General features: G+C 38.5%; 1 protein-coding gene across 3 annotated transcripts in view; it reads right to left on the bottom strand.

Moving 5' to 3' along the window:
• CRYL1 (crystallin lambda 1) overlaps nucleotides 1-15430 on the bottom strand; it is a 67940-nt gene that overhangs the window by 44000 nt on the left and 8510 nt on the right. For all 3 annotated transcript variants that reach the window (XM_054015479.1, XM_054015480.1, XM_054015478.1), the window contains exon 3: nucleotides 806-932. In XM_054015479.1, coding sequence (XP_053871454.1) covers nucleotides 806-932 — 127 coding nt within the window. The remainder of the gene's footprint in view (nucleotides 1-805; nucleotides 933-15430) is intronic.

The following is a 15430-nucleotide window of genomic DNA, read 5'->3' as shown; positions in this document are numbered from 1 at the left end:
AAGTTTGCCCACCCCTGATCTAGACCATCCCTGACAAGTGTTTGTCTAACCTGCTCTTACAAACCTCCACGACATCCCTAGGCAATTTATTCCAGTGCTAACCACCCTGACAGGAATTTTTCCCTAATGTCCAACCTAAACCTCCCTTGCTGCATTTTAAGCCCACTGCTTCTTATCCTATCCTCAGAGGTTAAGAAGAACAATTTTTCTTCCTCCTCCTTGTAACAATCTTTTATGTACTTGAAAACTGTTGTCCCCTCTGAGTCTTCTCTTTTCCAGACTAAACAAACCCAATTTTTTCAATCTTTCCTCATACGTCATGTTATCTAGACCTTTAATCATTTTTGTTGCATGAGACACAAATAACTTAGTGTGGCCACTTTTTACAAATTTGTGTACAGTGAAGGGTGCAGACTGACAACCAAGACAAAAGGAATAAAATGGTCTAGTGCAAAGATTCTTAAGTTCTGGCAGAAAGTGAGTAAGACGAATTCAAATAATTTTTCACTTTTAGCCAACTGCTATAAGGTTCTAAATGATCAGACTTTGCTAATGGGTTATGACAGAGCTTAGCTAGTAAATATTATTATGAACCCTGATAAGGCATCAGGATTTTAAGTCTCATATCAGTTGCATGACAATTTTTTCTTCAAATAAAAATGAGTTAAGCATATAAATGACTATATATATATATAGGTTTAATGTTTACTGCTTACGTGTGTATTCAACAGTTTGCCCCCAACCGAACACCACAAAATATTGCAAAAACCTTTGTTTGCTAGAAATGGAAAAGTCCTCAGCTCACCTGAATGAACATAGCACCATCTACTGCTGTCTTTAAATCCGTACAGCCACTAATGAGAGAGAATTGCTTCTCTGCATTCAGAGTTCCTTTCAGCATTCCTGACTTTTCCAGATCCTTCATTTCTTTGCTAGTGAAAACACAGAATACGCATATAAATTTGTTACATCACATGCTCTTTTTACCAGTTGGCAACCACGTCTAGCCATTCTTTGAAAACTGTATTTTTGTTATTTTGCAATGTCACTTTATGAGTTTGATAAGTTTAAGTGCATGGTTAACAGTTAATGCTTCCCAGTTGGAGGAGAGAAAAGAGATAAGGAAAGCACAGGTGAAATCACTGGGGAGGGAGGGGTGAAAGGTACATGACCCCTATACACAGCTTTTTATTACCCTCTTATGTCCTCCTCAATGTGGCTCTAGGATCATTCTTGGTTCCATCAACTTTTTAAATAATCAAACTGTGTGATCCTGCACCATTGAAAATAATGAGAGTTTTGCTATTCCCTTCAATGTAAAGAGGATCAGGCCTTACTGTGGTTGTGCTGGTGGTAGGGGCAATAAATGGTCCACCTGAAATGGGACTGTATCACCAAGCCGACTACACATAAAGTGTCTGTATTTTAGGACAGATCAATTTCTACAGAAAGAGGGAACATACTCTGCATTAATGGACTGTAGAGTATCAAGCACTATTTTATGAAAGTAGAGGTCTGTTCTATTGTAAACCTACTATTTCATGTGTTTATAACATGAAGTTAACTATGGTTTGTTTTAAAACAGGGATAGGCAACCTTTGGCCCGCAGCCTGCCAGGGTAAGCCCCCTGGTGGGTCACATGCCAAAGGTTGCCGCTCCGTGTTTTAGAATTTAGTACATGGTCATAGCCTGGAAAGAATGCGTTTTCTATTTAACCTTTGCTTTCTTAGGGGAAAAAAGCCACTGTCAGAGGAATCTCCTACTCTCATATAATTTAGAAATATGTTTTATGTTTTAAATGCAATTTTGTGGGGCTTGTCCCTATGATGTACCTTCTCCAAATCAATTATCTGAGCCACTACTCTGTCTTCCTTCAAATCCCTTTTTTAAGATTAATCTCTATTGTTTAATTGTGATACACTGCAAATTAACACATCTAGGAACAAGGAACGGAGGCCATACCTACTGCATTTGGGGGCTCTGTCCTGAAAAGGTTTTAAAGGGTCATAGTGGACAAACAACTCAACATGAAATGTCAGTGTGATGATGTTGGAAGTAGGGTTAATGCGATCCTTGGATATATAAACAGGGGAGCAAGAACAGGGAGGTGTACAGTATCTTTAATCTTTGTACAGTATTGATAAGTCTGTGTAGAGTTATGGTGCCCATATTTTTAAAAGAATATTGAAAAATTGGAAAAGCCACACAAGTGATTTGAGGGCTGGAGAAAATGCCTTATAGCGAGAGGCTTAAAGTGGTCAATCTGTTTAGCTTATCGAAAAGCAGATTGAGAGGTGACTTGATTTCAAGGTGTAAGTACCTTCCACAGGGAGAAAATACTGGGTACTATAAGCTTCTCTATTCTAGTGAAGAAAGACATAAAAGGAACCAATGACTGGAAGCCAGGGTGGATAAAAATCAATGATTTAAAAAAAAATCTGATTTTTTTTATTTAAATCGGATTTTTTGGATAAATGCTTTTTGAGGAAAAAAGCAATCTAAAGATAGTTTTAATTAAGATATCCTTGAGCTATAATGTATCTCATCATGGAATAGGAATTATAAATTCTAATTCTATAGTATGAGACTATATGTTCATGTAATATTTAAGAAAAGTTTTGTAAATGAGTTCCAATAGTTCATGGATTAGGGACCCAATCTTATGTGGTTCCAGGAGCTTCTGTATAGATTATTTAAATTAATCTTTCTATCTACCCAATGGAACTCAGTGCTCAGTCTAGAACGGGGGTAGGCAACCTATGGCATGCATGCCAAAGGCGACACGCAAGCTGATTTTCAGTGGCACTCAGACTGCCCGGGTCCTGGCCACTGGTCCGGGGGGGCTCTGCATTTTAATTTAATTTTAAATGAAACTTCTTAATAATTTTAAAAACCTTATTTACTTTACATACAACAATACTTTCGTTATATGTTATAGACTTATAGAAAGAGACCTTCTAAAAACGTTAAAATGTATTACTGGCACGCGAAACCTTAAATTAGAGTGAATAAATGAAGACTCAGCACACCACTTCTGAAAGGTTGCTGACCCCTGGTCTAGAAGATACCATCAGAGATGCTTAGTTTTGCAGTTCTCAAACTGTGGATTTGTGTCTCCAGAGATAACATGCTTGTTAACCACAAAAATGTTTAAAATAAATAAATAAAATATAGAGGTGAGAAATACCAGACCTCAACCCTACTGTCCCTCTGCAAATTTGTGTACGCAGACTCAATCCCTTATCTCTCTCTAAAAGTGCAAAGTTTCAAAAAGTTCAATGAATATAAGATTGTTGCGGGCGGAATAGATCTAGACAAGGAGAAGAAGTCTGGAGATAAATGTGAGAACAGTGGGACGGGCAGTAGAAACAAAAATGAAACTGTTTGAACAGCATATTCCAGAAGTCTTGAAGTCTTTCTGAGTGTAGCCTTCATTGATTTGAACTCTACCATACCATTCTCTCACTAGAAGGGAAAACCTATAATGGCAGCAGGCTGTAAAAGAGACCCAGTTTGGGAATATTTTAATGTGGGTAAGAAAGGCATGCGTGCAAAATGCAAACAGTGCAACAAAGAAATGAAAGGCCTGGGTGCCCACATGAAACAACATCAAGAGAAGTGTACCTTCTCAGGAGGAAGCTGCGTTGAAGATGACGAAAGGAACATGTCTGAACATGCAGGATCTTCAGGTTCGTAAACTTTTTTATTTCATACTTCTTTCTTAAGGACTGCCTGTCCTCCTTCTGGACTATTCTTGAATTCTCATGTTTGAGCAAAAAAATATAGTTGTTACTCTATGGTACTCTCATTTTAGATGCAGTTGTGATAAAAAATAAATAGCTGAAATAGGCAGATCTTCCTTTCGCAATTTCACCTTTAAAGTAGTACTGAGTGTCAGTGAATGCAATGAGTAATACTAAAAGAGCAGTATGGTAATAATAATTAATTAACTGCATTGACTTTTTTTTTTTTTTTAAATGAATCCATCCTTAACATACAGGATTCCGAAGACTATCCACCTTCAAGGTCACAATCATTTTCTATAGTTTCAGAGTTATCTGCCAATGATAGTGTTTCAGTCACATCATGTATGTCACATAGCCACAGTATATCACCTGTAGCAAAAAGAAAAAAAAAATTTCCATCATCCAGAATCTCTTATCCATAGATAAGTTTGTGATAAGTACCAGCAGATTAAAAAAAGAGGTAACTGATAAAAAAAATTGCCCAGTTTGCTTATGCAACAAACTCTCCTTTCCAAATGATTGAGAACCCACACTTCATTAACATGGTTCAGTCATTAAGACCAGGATACCGTCCACCCAACAGAGCAGATGTCGCAGGCAAATTGCGGGATAAAATGTATGAAAGAGAAATTGAGCAGTGTGCAAAAGGTCTAGAGGGTAAAATTGTTAACCTGAGTCTTGATGGGTGGAGCAATGTCCACAATGATCCTATTGTATGTGCTTGTGTGACAACAGAAGAAGGGAATGTCTTCCTTACAGAAACAATTGATACATCAGGAAATGCACCCAGAGCAGAATACTTATAAAAAGTAGCAGTAAAAGCTATAACAAACTGTGGAAAAAAAAGAAGTTCAAATGTCTAGTACGCAGCTTGGTCACAGAAAATGCTGCAAATGTATCCAAGATGAGAAGAATTATTTAGAAGAGAGTCCCAAGCTAATAACATACGGTTGCAGTGCTCATTTGATGCACCTCCTAGCCAAAGACTTCAGTGTTCCAGAAATAAAGACTAATATTGTTGAAATTGCAAAATACTTCCATAACAACCACTTTGCAGCAGCTGCGCTGAAAAAAGTGGGAGGAACCAAGCTAACTTTCCCACAAGACATGTGATGGAACTCAGTAGTGGACTGTTTTAAGCACTATATCAAGAACTGGGCTAGTCTGATGACAGTTTGTGAACAAAATCGTGAAAAAATAGATGGCACTGTCCCAGCCAAAGTTCTCAACATTGGGCTTAAGAGAAATGTTGAACACATGCTGAGTACCCTGCAGAGAAATAGCAGTTTTATTGCTGATGCTGTTGAAATTTGGAAGGAACTGAGTGAGATCTTAAAAAGAGAAATATGCAATGACGGAGTTAAATTACAAGCATTAAAAAAAACGAATGGGACAAGCACTATCTCCAGCTCATTTTTTGCAAATATTCTCAATACTCGGTACCAGGGTCAAACCTTAACTGCTGAAGAAGAGGAGTTGGCTATGACATGGACATGGACATGGACATGGACATCCAGAAATCATCCCTCCATAATGCAAACTATAATAAACTTCAGCGCTAAGGGTGAACCATTCAAGAAATATATATTTGCTGATGATGTTTTAAAGAAAGTCACACCAGTGAACTGGTGGAAGTCACTTAAGCACTTGGATTCAGAGACTGTTGAAATTATAATCTCACTTAACAGCAGTAGCTTCTTCTGCTGGTGTAGAAAAAATATTTTCTTCCTTTGGACTAATTAATTCAAAACTGAGAAATCGTTTGGGACCTGAAAAAGCAGGAAAGAAAGCTTGTTTTTCTTTTCCAGATTATGAACAAACAGGAAAATGAAGGTGAAAACGACTGAGTTAGCTGCAGAAGCCAATATTTTAAGTTTCTCATGTTGACCTGGCTAATATAGTCAATTTAATTTTGGGGTTTTTTTAATATTTCATTTAACTATTTTAGTTAAACAATTTTAACAAAAACAAACCTGATTTTAATAAACTTGAATGTTTAACTAAATTCAAAAATTCATATGCTTGTTTTGTTAAAATAGTATGTTTGCTGTTGAAGACAAAAATCCAGAATACATAATGTTGTTGTTTTAGTTAAATAAAACAAATTAAATGTCTGTCTGGTGATGTTCTCCTCCTAATACAGCATGGCAAGAAAATCCTCCAAATATTAATGATTAACCTGTTGAACTGGAGATAGTTCACCTCCCAATGACTTCATAAATATTTGCTTCAATTACCTTTGGTAAATGAAATAACCAAACAGTCATTTATTTTCTGACATTTTTAACAGTGAGGTTGATTAACCATCAGAACAAGCTACCAAGAGAAAGTCTTCCCAATACAGTATCAAAGAGAAACCCCTCAAAACGCCTGATTTTTGTACATCTACATAGAACATAAACTGCTAAAAACAAACCTTGAAAAATAAAGTTAAATAAACCCTAAAGAAGCCCTAGTTATGGCCTTTAACTCCAAATGTGCTCGATGGATTATAAAGAAGGTGGAATTGCTATTATACTAGAAAGAACAAGTGAGGCTAGTCATTGTTTGGAACATGCAAGATGTCAGCATGTACTCTGGCTCATGATTTTTAAAATAACTTTTTCCTATTGACTTTGGCTTTTTCTTTAAATAGAGTTCACATTTTTTTTTTTTGTAAGTAACTTTGGATAAGTTTTACTGTGCTGTAGAGTCGACAATGCCAACAAAAACAAAAAGAAAATGGATCAATGACACAAAGATCTTTAACTTCCAATCTAAGAAGTGCAAGCCTGGGTGAACAGCCAGAGATACTGCATTCCTATTCTCTCTTGAGCATCTGTACTGAAAAAAAAAAAATCCAGTAATTAATTCTTTGTTAGGGGAATGAAACCAGAAGTCTGAAATGAGAACAAAATTTCTGGGGTCAGTTTGGCTTGCAACTCCCTGCAGTTGCTTAAATCCATAATCGGCATTAGAAGTTACATTTTAGTATATGCACATTTTTAACCTTCTGCTGAGACTTTTATTCTATTCATAAATTCTTGCCTGTTTTGATTGCAAATGCATCTACAATATTGAGATTTCACCATAACTATGACAGAAAATGGAAATGACTGACCTGTAATTGGAGATTTTTCAATATGTGTTGTTCCTATCTATATTCCACAAGTGGGTACGCATGTGCTCCATGCGGCTGAGATTTGTGAAAGTAATGTCTGTTGGTCTGTGCATGTGCAGTTGTTCTTCTCGTGCTCCAAACTGAGGGCACAAAGGGCAGCGGAGACTGACACCTTTCCAGTTCCTTCTCTTACGCGAATCAGATGGGATACCAAGCAGAGGGGAAGGAGGACAGGTAAAGATGGTCTCTTTGGGTGTAGAAATGTTTCTAAGGACTCAGGCCAATAGAAGAGGAGACTGTGGATAGGGCAGAGTGAAAATATCCTCTGGTGAGGTAAAGGTTTCAGTCCAGTCTGAGGAGTCCCTGAGATGGGAACCAATGAATCAGGGGTGTCCAAAGGTCTGGTACTCAGAGGATCCCACAGGGAATGTTCTGGAACTGTCAAATGGGGGTCCAGCATAGAGCTTCCAGACTGGACTGGTGGGTGCTGATCTTTTTGTCTATGGACAGCGCTAGAATCAGCACTGATACATCTTCTTCTATGGAAGGTAAGACTCAAAGGAAGAAGATGTATGTGCAGGCCTAATTCCTTAGGACCTGTGCTCAAGGACTCACCTGATTTGGACTAAGATGGGAAGGGAACCCTTTTTTCTTAGAGGCAGATCTGAATGAGGATCTGTCCTTATGCTATGGTCATGTCCCCGATTCTCATGAGAGGGTTTCTTAGGCTTAAGTGTTTTGCCTCTACTCTGGACCTTGTGCTCAGAGGAGCACTGCTCACAATCTATACAGGGGGTGGGATCTTCTCGGCCTTGACCCAACTGGGGCCTCATGGCCTGATCCACGAGGTGCTACTGTCCCTCACAAGACTGAAGAGGGTAGGGAGCCGCAGGTGCTGCACTTGGTGGCAATGTGAGCCCCCCATAGCAGTAAAGGCAGTGCTGGAGCTTGTCACTGATGGATAAGGAACAGAGGCAGGAGACACAGGGCTCTTGGCATAGTCCTCCTTGGGGAGAAGCTCCCACAGATGGGAGACTAAACGAACGATAAAAACACTAAGTCTAAACTTACCAAAAACTTTTTACAATATGTATTCACTGTAGAGGAAGATCATAGTGGACATACTATTCTGACTCAGGACAAACAGAGGTAAGAAGGAACTGGAGAGACATCGGTCCACACCACCCTTTATGCCCTCAGTTTGGAACACAAAGAGAAAAACTGCACACATATGGACCAACGGACACTTCTTGCTATAAATCTCCAGTCTCATGCACATGAGCACGTGTGCCCATACATACAGGAACCAGCACTCGAAGAAGAATCAGACCTTTTCTGCCTGAAACTTAGAGCTGATTCGAAATTCACTGATAGACTATTTTTCTGTGGGAGAATACAGATTTATTGAAATCGAAACGTTTCATATAGACTGAGCTTCCAGGCTCTCATCTCCCCTTTAGCCGTCCAGGTTCTTTCTTAGACACTGCTCTGTGCACATGAAACACCATCCCTGAACGAACCCATAAGGCCACAGCCCTCTTATCCTTACAGTCCAGCCTCAAGACCCATTTCTACAAAAAAAAACCAGCCAATTAACAATGGCTAACTAGAGGTCAGCGTTAAGAGTGCTTTTAATAAATACCAGTTATTATTCAAATATATCCAAAGGTGCACACATAATGATGAAAAGTTATTACTATCATTTTTGTCTCCTTTTTCCCCCCTTCTCTTGTATGGTTTATAATACTTACTTGTATCTTGTCTTAAACTGTTAGTTCTTTGGATCATGGGCAGTGTCTTCCTAGACTGGAATCTCTTGGTGGTGGGCAAGGAAGAGATTTCCCATGGCCTTTCTTATTCCTTACATTAGTTTTAAGTAGTTTGTAATGCACTGGCTTGCTTATGTATAGTATTTTGCACCAATGACCTCTGCTGGACAGAGTGTTAATTCTACTTACAAACTCATCTAGATTCATTGCTTTTAAAAGCCAGAAGGAACCATAATGATTATCTAGTCTGACTTTCTGAATAATACAAGTCACAGAATTATGCCCAGTAATGTCTGCATCAAGTCCATAACTTTAGCTATTGCGTATACCTTTTAGAAAGACATTCAACCTTGATTTAAAGATTTCAAGAGATCAAAAATCCATTACACCCTTAGGTAAATGATTCCAATGGTTAATTACCCTCACTGTTAAAAATACATCTCATGTCTAGTTTGAATTTGTCTAGTTTCGGCTTCCAGCAATTGCTTCTTGTTATGCCTTTGTCTGCTAGATTAAAGAGCTCTCTATCATCAGAAATCTTCTCTCCATGTAGGTACTTACAGGTAGTAATGAAGTCACCTCTTAACCCTTTTCTTGGATAAACTAAATCAACTGAGCTTTTTAGTCTCTCACTGTAAGACAGGTTTTCCAGATCTCCAATCATTCTGTAGTTTTTTTCTGAATTTCCGTTTTTTCCACATCCTATTTGAAAAATGGTACAGTACAATCTCCGAGTTACTCACAACTCAGGAATGGAGGTTGTTCATAACTCTGAAATGCTCGTTACTCTAAACAAACATTATGGTTGTTCTTTCAAAAGTTGACAGCTGAACATTGACTTAATACAACTTTGAAATGTTACTATGCAGAAGAAAAATGCTGCTTTATTTGTTTAGCAGTTTATGTTTAACACAGTGCTGTACTGTATTTGCCTTTTTTTTTTGTCTTGTATACACACACACACACGCGCGTTACCTTTAGTTAAGTTGGTGTCATTTATTTGTAAACTTACTTTGTTAAACTGCTGTACGCCAGGTTTAAACCAATGTAAGCTTCACCACTCACAAAACTGGACCAGTTTAACTAAATTAATTTAAAAAAAAAAAAAAAAAAAAGCAATACCTTTAGTTAAACCTTTTGTTTGCATCCTCTGGATTTAGACCAGTCTTAAGTGTTTAGGAAATCCCTGTACTAAGCTGAGTGAATCCTGCCTTTTAGAAGCAGAGAACTCCCAGCACTGATATGTACTACATCCAAAGGAAAAGTCTTTACAGCCAAAATTTTGCTACCAATCATTTTTTAAATACAGAAAAGGAGGGGTCACCACTGTGATTCCTGAATCAATTTTGTGTTGGAGCAATATAGTTTTTCCTATTTCTATTACAGTAGCACCAAGAGGCCTCTACCAGGATCAAGGCCCCCATTTTGCTAAACAATGTATATATACTGAGCAGGAGACAATTGCAGACCTAAAGAGATTTCAATCTAAACAGACAAGAGAGACAAACAGTTAGAGAGTAACAGAGGCACAAAGAGGTGAAGTAACTTGCCTAAGGTCCCACAGCAGGTCAGTGGCAGAGCTGGGAACAGACCCTCAGTCTCTTGGGCCCCCGTCTCATGCCATATTTACTACACAATATTGCCTCCACTCAATACGACCATCACCACTAATTATTAATAATTAGCTCTTTACATCTTCAAAGTTCCATAGAAAGATTAACTATTTAATCCTCACAACAACCCAGGTAATTAGATATTATTTTCTCCATTTTACAGGTGTGCAAACTAAGACAGAGAGGTTAGTAACTTGCCAAAGGTATTAGGAGTGATATATTAATCCCATAATTACACATTTGCCCCATGCTTCAACTAGCCTAAGCAAAAAGAGATTCCTGAAGTACCCTGAACGTGAAGGTAAGGAACAAAATACCTCTTGTTAAAACAAAATGTGTTACAAAGGATTAAGAAATGTGATATAGTTTTCTGTACTTTTCCACAAGCATTTAGTATTTTCAACTACTCTCAGAGAGACAAGAATATTTTGGCATTGCAAAGTGCACTGTATTATCACATCTGGAATTCTGTTGCTGATTATTAATATTCATATTACCAATCTATGTCAGATGGAGTCTGTTTTGAGGTATGTAACAGCATATCCTATTAATTAATAAAACTGCTTTGACTGTACTTTCTCTGCCTTGATTGGCTGTTTGTGCCAACCCTCTCCCCCTCCCCGTAGTCTTTTGTCACTACAGGTCGGTCCACACCTGCCCCTCTTACACTCTTCTCCCCTACCCTGTCCCACATATGTCCCTTCCCTTCAACGTGCCCTCTCTCTTTGCTTCTCTTTCCATTTAGCTTATCCCCTCCTAAATAGACCCACACCCCAAAAAACTGTGGAACTAACAACTTTGCAGCCATCACATTGTACACTCTGCTTGTGTGTTACACTCCCTCCCTCGACCCTGCGTCCATCTTGTCTATTTAGATTGTAAGCTCTTCAGGGCAGGGACCATCTACTACCCTGTATTTGTATAGTGCCTAGCGCAACGGGGCCACATTCTTGGTTGGTCCTTAGGCAGTATCATAATAAACAAAATTATAAGAAGATACACTGTCAAGATACTGGCTTTACTGATTATTCATTTTGCACCTTTCCTGATTTCTAGAAGCTTGAAAAATACTATTCTAGCAATGCTGTCCCTTCCCATTTAGTCCCTCTGAAAGCGCTTGAAATTATTACAGTTGTACTGCATACTTTTTGAGATTTATTAGTTAGCTATTGCTTCTGATCAAATGAGCAAGAGATGAAACAAAATATTGCCGGTTTTGGGGAAGGGCAGTGAAGGGGTTATCTTATGTTAAAAGGGAAAGCTACTCTGACAAAAGTTTCTGTCACAGGAGCCCCAACATGACGCTAAAGCTACCACCATACCCCTCATCAGAGTACTCTGTGGATGGAACCATCCAAAAAATTTACCAGGGTGAGCCGCCAGCATCCTGCATGAAGAAAAGAGCAACAGAAGCAATGTTCAGCAGCGTTAGGGGCAAGGACTAGACAAGCCCAAACAAGGAGTCAGTAGCTACAGCAGTCTCCCTTCCTCCTTCCAGCAGAGCCAGGGGGCAGCACATTTACACAGACGAGCCATTTCAGTCAGCAATTCCGGATTCTGTGAGCTGTTTTGGGAGACTGATGGCTTGGGTGAGAGGTGCGAGACAGTTGTGTGGGGTTGAAGGGGCAAGTGGAGATAACTGGGAAGAGGGGTAGATAAGGACAAGCCCCAGTGGCAACTTCACAGCTCCAGACAGTAGTGACATATGAGCTTACATTCCAAAACTGACCTATGAACTTTCTGCCCTCTTCTGTCCAGTGGCTGTAAGGACCCACCCTAGACTCCCGGACTGCAAAAGAGAGCAGGAGATTCCTGAGACCGGGAGAGAGGAGTGAAGATGTTATGTAAAGGAAGAGGGCCCATTGCTCAAAGGAGTTGTGTAGATAGCTGTTTTTAAAAGAAAGAGCAACAAATAATGCTAAGATGAGCGGCAATTGGAGTGGGAAAAATATACATATATACAGGGAGACCATGAACCCTGCCCGGAGATCACATTTTAAAGTGTACAAGACAGTACAAAACAATGCAGGCCTATGAGTAGGGTGTGTTATTTGCAACCAGGATACTTCCTTCAAAAAACTTCTGAAAATTCGCTTGTTCTGGGAAGAATTTCTTTACATGATTCTTTTGTTAAAAATAAAATTCAAGTATAGACAATGTGGCACTGAGACATGACAAGATCACAACCCAGAAGCTGGTCTTTCCTCTGTCTATTCCTTCCTGCTGTGACTCAGATTGGAGAGATGTGCAGATGGATGGTTGGCTTGAACAGCAGTGGCAATAAGGCACTGAATTCAAGCTGTGAGGCTGGGATAGGTAGAACTCACGAAGTCTTGTTCTGGAATAGCATATTGCGGGATCCTATGTGATAGAATATCCTGTAGCTGTGGGGAGGAAGGGAGATGGAGGAACTATCCTAACTTGTCCTATAGATTCAGGCCCTACAGAAAGTAGAAGTCCATGGCCTAGTGATAGAGGGCATCCTGCCCGTGTATCTGAGGGTAGCGGGTGGTTAGGGAGTCTGTTGGTTTAAGCAAGGCTACACACACGCCGATACCACAAGATTTCTCTATAGCTGGTAAACCAAAAAGGTAGGTGCAGATTATATTAAAAAAAAGAAAATACATAGAAAAATACTTATGAATTCATATATGTAACAAAAGAAACTAAGGCCTGCATTTTTGAAGGTAGGTGCCTAAAGCTAGGCTCCTGGTTAAAAGCAGATTAATTTTCAAAGCTGTTGAGCTCCTGCATCACCCACTAACTTCAGTAAGATTTATGGGTGCTCAGCACTACTGAAAATCAGGCTATTTATTTAGGTACATAAATATTGCTTCAGGAACCTAACTTTAGGTTTAAAGCTTCTGGTTTTCATTTCTTTCATACAGTGACTAGTGGAGCTCTCCCTTACTGACTGGGCAGCCACCACAAGCCCCAGGAAGGGCCAAAATTAAACACGTTGCTGGTGCTATGGCTAGGTATTTCCAGATTCTAATACTTAGGTCATTTTTTACTGCATTGTTCTAAATTCTTAACTCAAACACTTGGTTTTTCTTTTGGCGAGTTCACTAAATGCATGAGCAAAGAAACAACTTTCAGATAAGCTTACTCAGGACCCCTTCAAAAAGTGACAAACTTCTCAGGGTATCTCAGAAATATCTCTATTTATTTGGTGAATATGAGGGAGAAATGGGGGGACAAAAAAGAACTTTTATAAGATATATATGCTATTTGTTGCCACTTATTTTGCCAATAACTTCCATTGATATAATTAGGAGATGAAAGATTACTGTCCAATGTTTTACCACTCAGGATTCCATAAGAGTCTGTTCTATTGAATTTAGGCTTTGGAATTCTTTTTAAAAAGTTAATTAATTGGATATAGAGAGAATAGTGTTTTATTTATATAGAATAATGTTACCCAGTATTGCCTCTGTATCTCTAAGTGTTAGCTGAGGTGCAATTTTGTAAGTGGCATGCTTAAAAATACATACAATAATATATGGGTAAAAGCCGGCCACACACAGCTACAATCAGAATACAATACATTAGTTTCTGCAAGAAGAAAAACTGACCACAAAACTAACACAAGTTCCTTTTTTCCCCTCTTTTGCCCGGTAATTCACGTTTTCCTTTACATTATTTTCCCTTATAAGTTAAATGTTGATGTGGAACAAAAATTGCTCCATAAAACATGAATCAGTGACCTAAGGGAAAATACTTGTCATCCTTTTCAGACATTTCTTATCTCAGTTGCATAGTTAAGCAGTCCACAGTGGGATGAAACACTTCTAATGTGTAAACATTTTATAGAACAGAATATGAAGCCATATTCATGCAAAGTCTTTTTGGAATCTGACTTCCCATTACGGTATATAGCTTCCTTCTTGCCTTTTCATAAGCAAATGCAATATACATGAGTTCTGTGTTTAGTCTCAGAAATAGGATACTACTTGGTCTTCTAACCCACTAACTTTCAACTTTAACACGCTGTCCTCAAAGAATATTGTACTCATAAACCAAAGGGACTGTTACTTGCAGGAAAGGAGTTTAATGAATGGCAAAAATGTTACAGTATACACTTTACACAGCAGGTTGCACCATTACTGAACAGAGACCATGAGAATTTAGCAATTCGTGTGGTGCAGAATTCTTCATTAACTTGTCCATTCAAATGAGCACCTCTAGTCTGTTCCAATACAGTGAATTCTTGTTAAGAATGCTTCTAGTGTTAGTTCTAGCTGGATGTGTCACTTTTACAGCATGACCTTCCCCTTTTCCTCCCATTTCCTCTGTGTCAGAGCTCTAACTGCTGTGTGCCTGATAATGATTAGCTAGGCAGGAAATCTGTCTCACTTAGTTATACCTTATACATTCCTGTTTCCTTACCTTATGCTGATGTGCTGGATGTGTGCTCCTGGCTGATACACCTCCATATTTTCAATCTTGCCACAGTGGGCCCAAATTTCATTATGTCATTTGTTATTTCCTAGCATATAACTACTCTATTAGTCAACACACCTGCCACAGGGCATGCTTTAAATTTTCAATACTGACATTATTATGGAGACAGCTGTATTGATATTCTTGTTCCACCTGGTTCTCCTCTCCAGTCACAGGGCTATGTATGATGGAAATAATTTAGTCTGTTTTGCAGCTGTATACATGGTAATTAATATCCATTGTGTAAGACTTGCATAAAACCTGAAACACTTGCTTCAGATATGGTTTGCAAACCATTACTCTGCGTTTTCCTTTTATAAACCAGGTTTACATCCTAAAAAGTGATGAATACCCAAGTTTTATTCTGTTTCTTTGCACAAGTCATTTGGCATCTGCAGTCATTTATTATTTTTAAACACATTCTCTCTTGGTAAAAAGGGTGATCTTCACTTTTTTTTTTTTTGGTATACTCAAATGTCTTATGGTTTCAAACAGTTGTATACAATAAATTCAGGGTATGTGAACCATAAAACAGTAGATATTTGATACAAAAGTGGAACAAAATTCCCTTTTTTCAGTTCTAAAGGTGTGTAACATGATAGATATGCTGATGTCTTCCCCAATCTTCTTTTAGAGGAGTTAAAAATAAGGAAAACCAATAACACCAAATTCACAAAGGAGTACCTGTCAACTTGTTTTGTAGGAGACACAGTACATGCGTTCAAAAACACCATGTAAAATCATCATTTTACTCAGCAT

Source organism: Malaclemys terrapin, chromosome 1 (genome assembly GCF_027887155.1).
Source record: "Malaclemys terrapin pileata isolate rMalTer1 chromosome 1, rMalTer1.hap1, whole genome shotgun sequence".
NCBI classification, from domain to species: Eukaryota; Metazoa; Chordata; order Testudines; family Emydidae; genus Malaclemys; species Malaclemys terrapin.
This window is presented reverse-complemented; position numbering and strand designations above follow the sequence as displayed.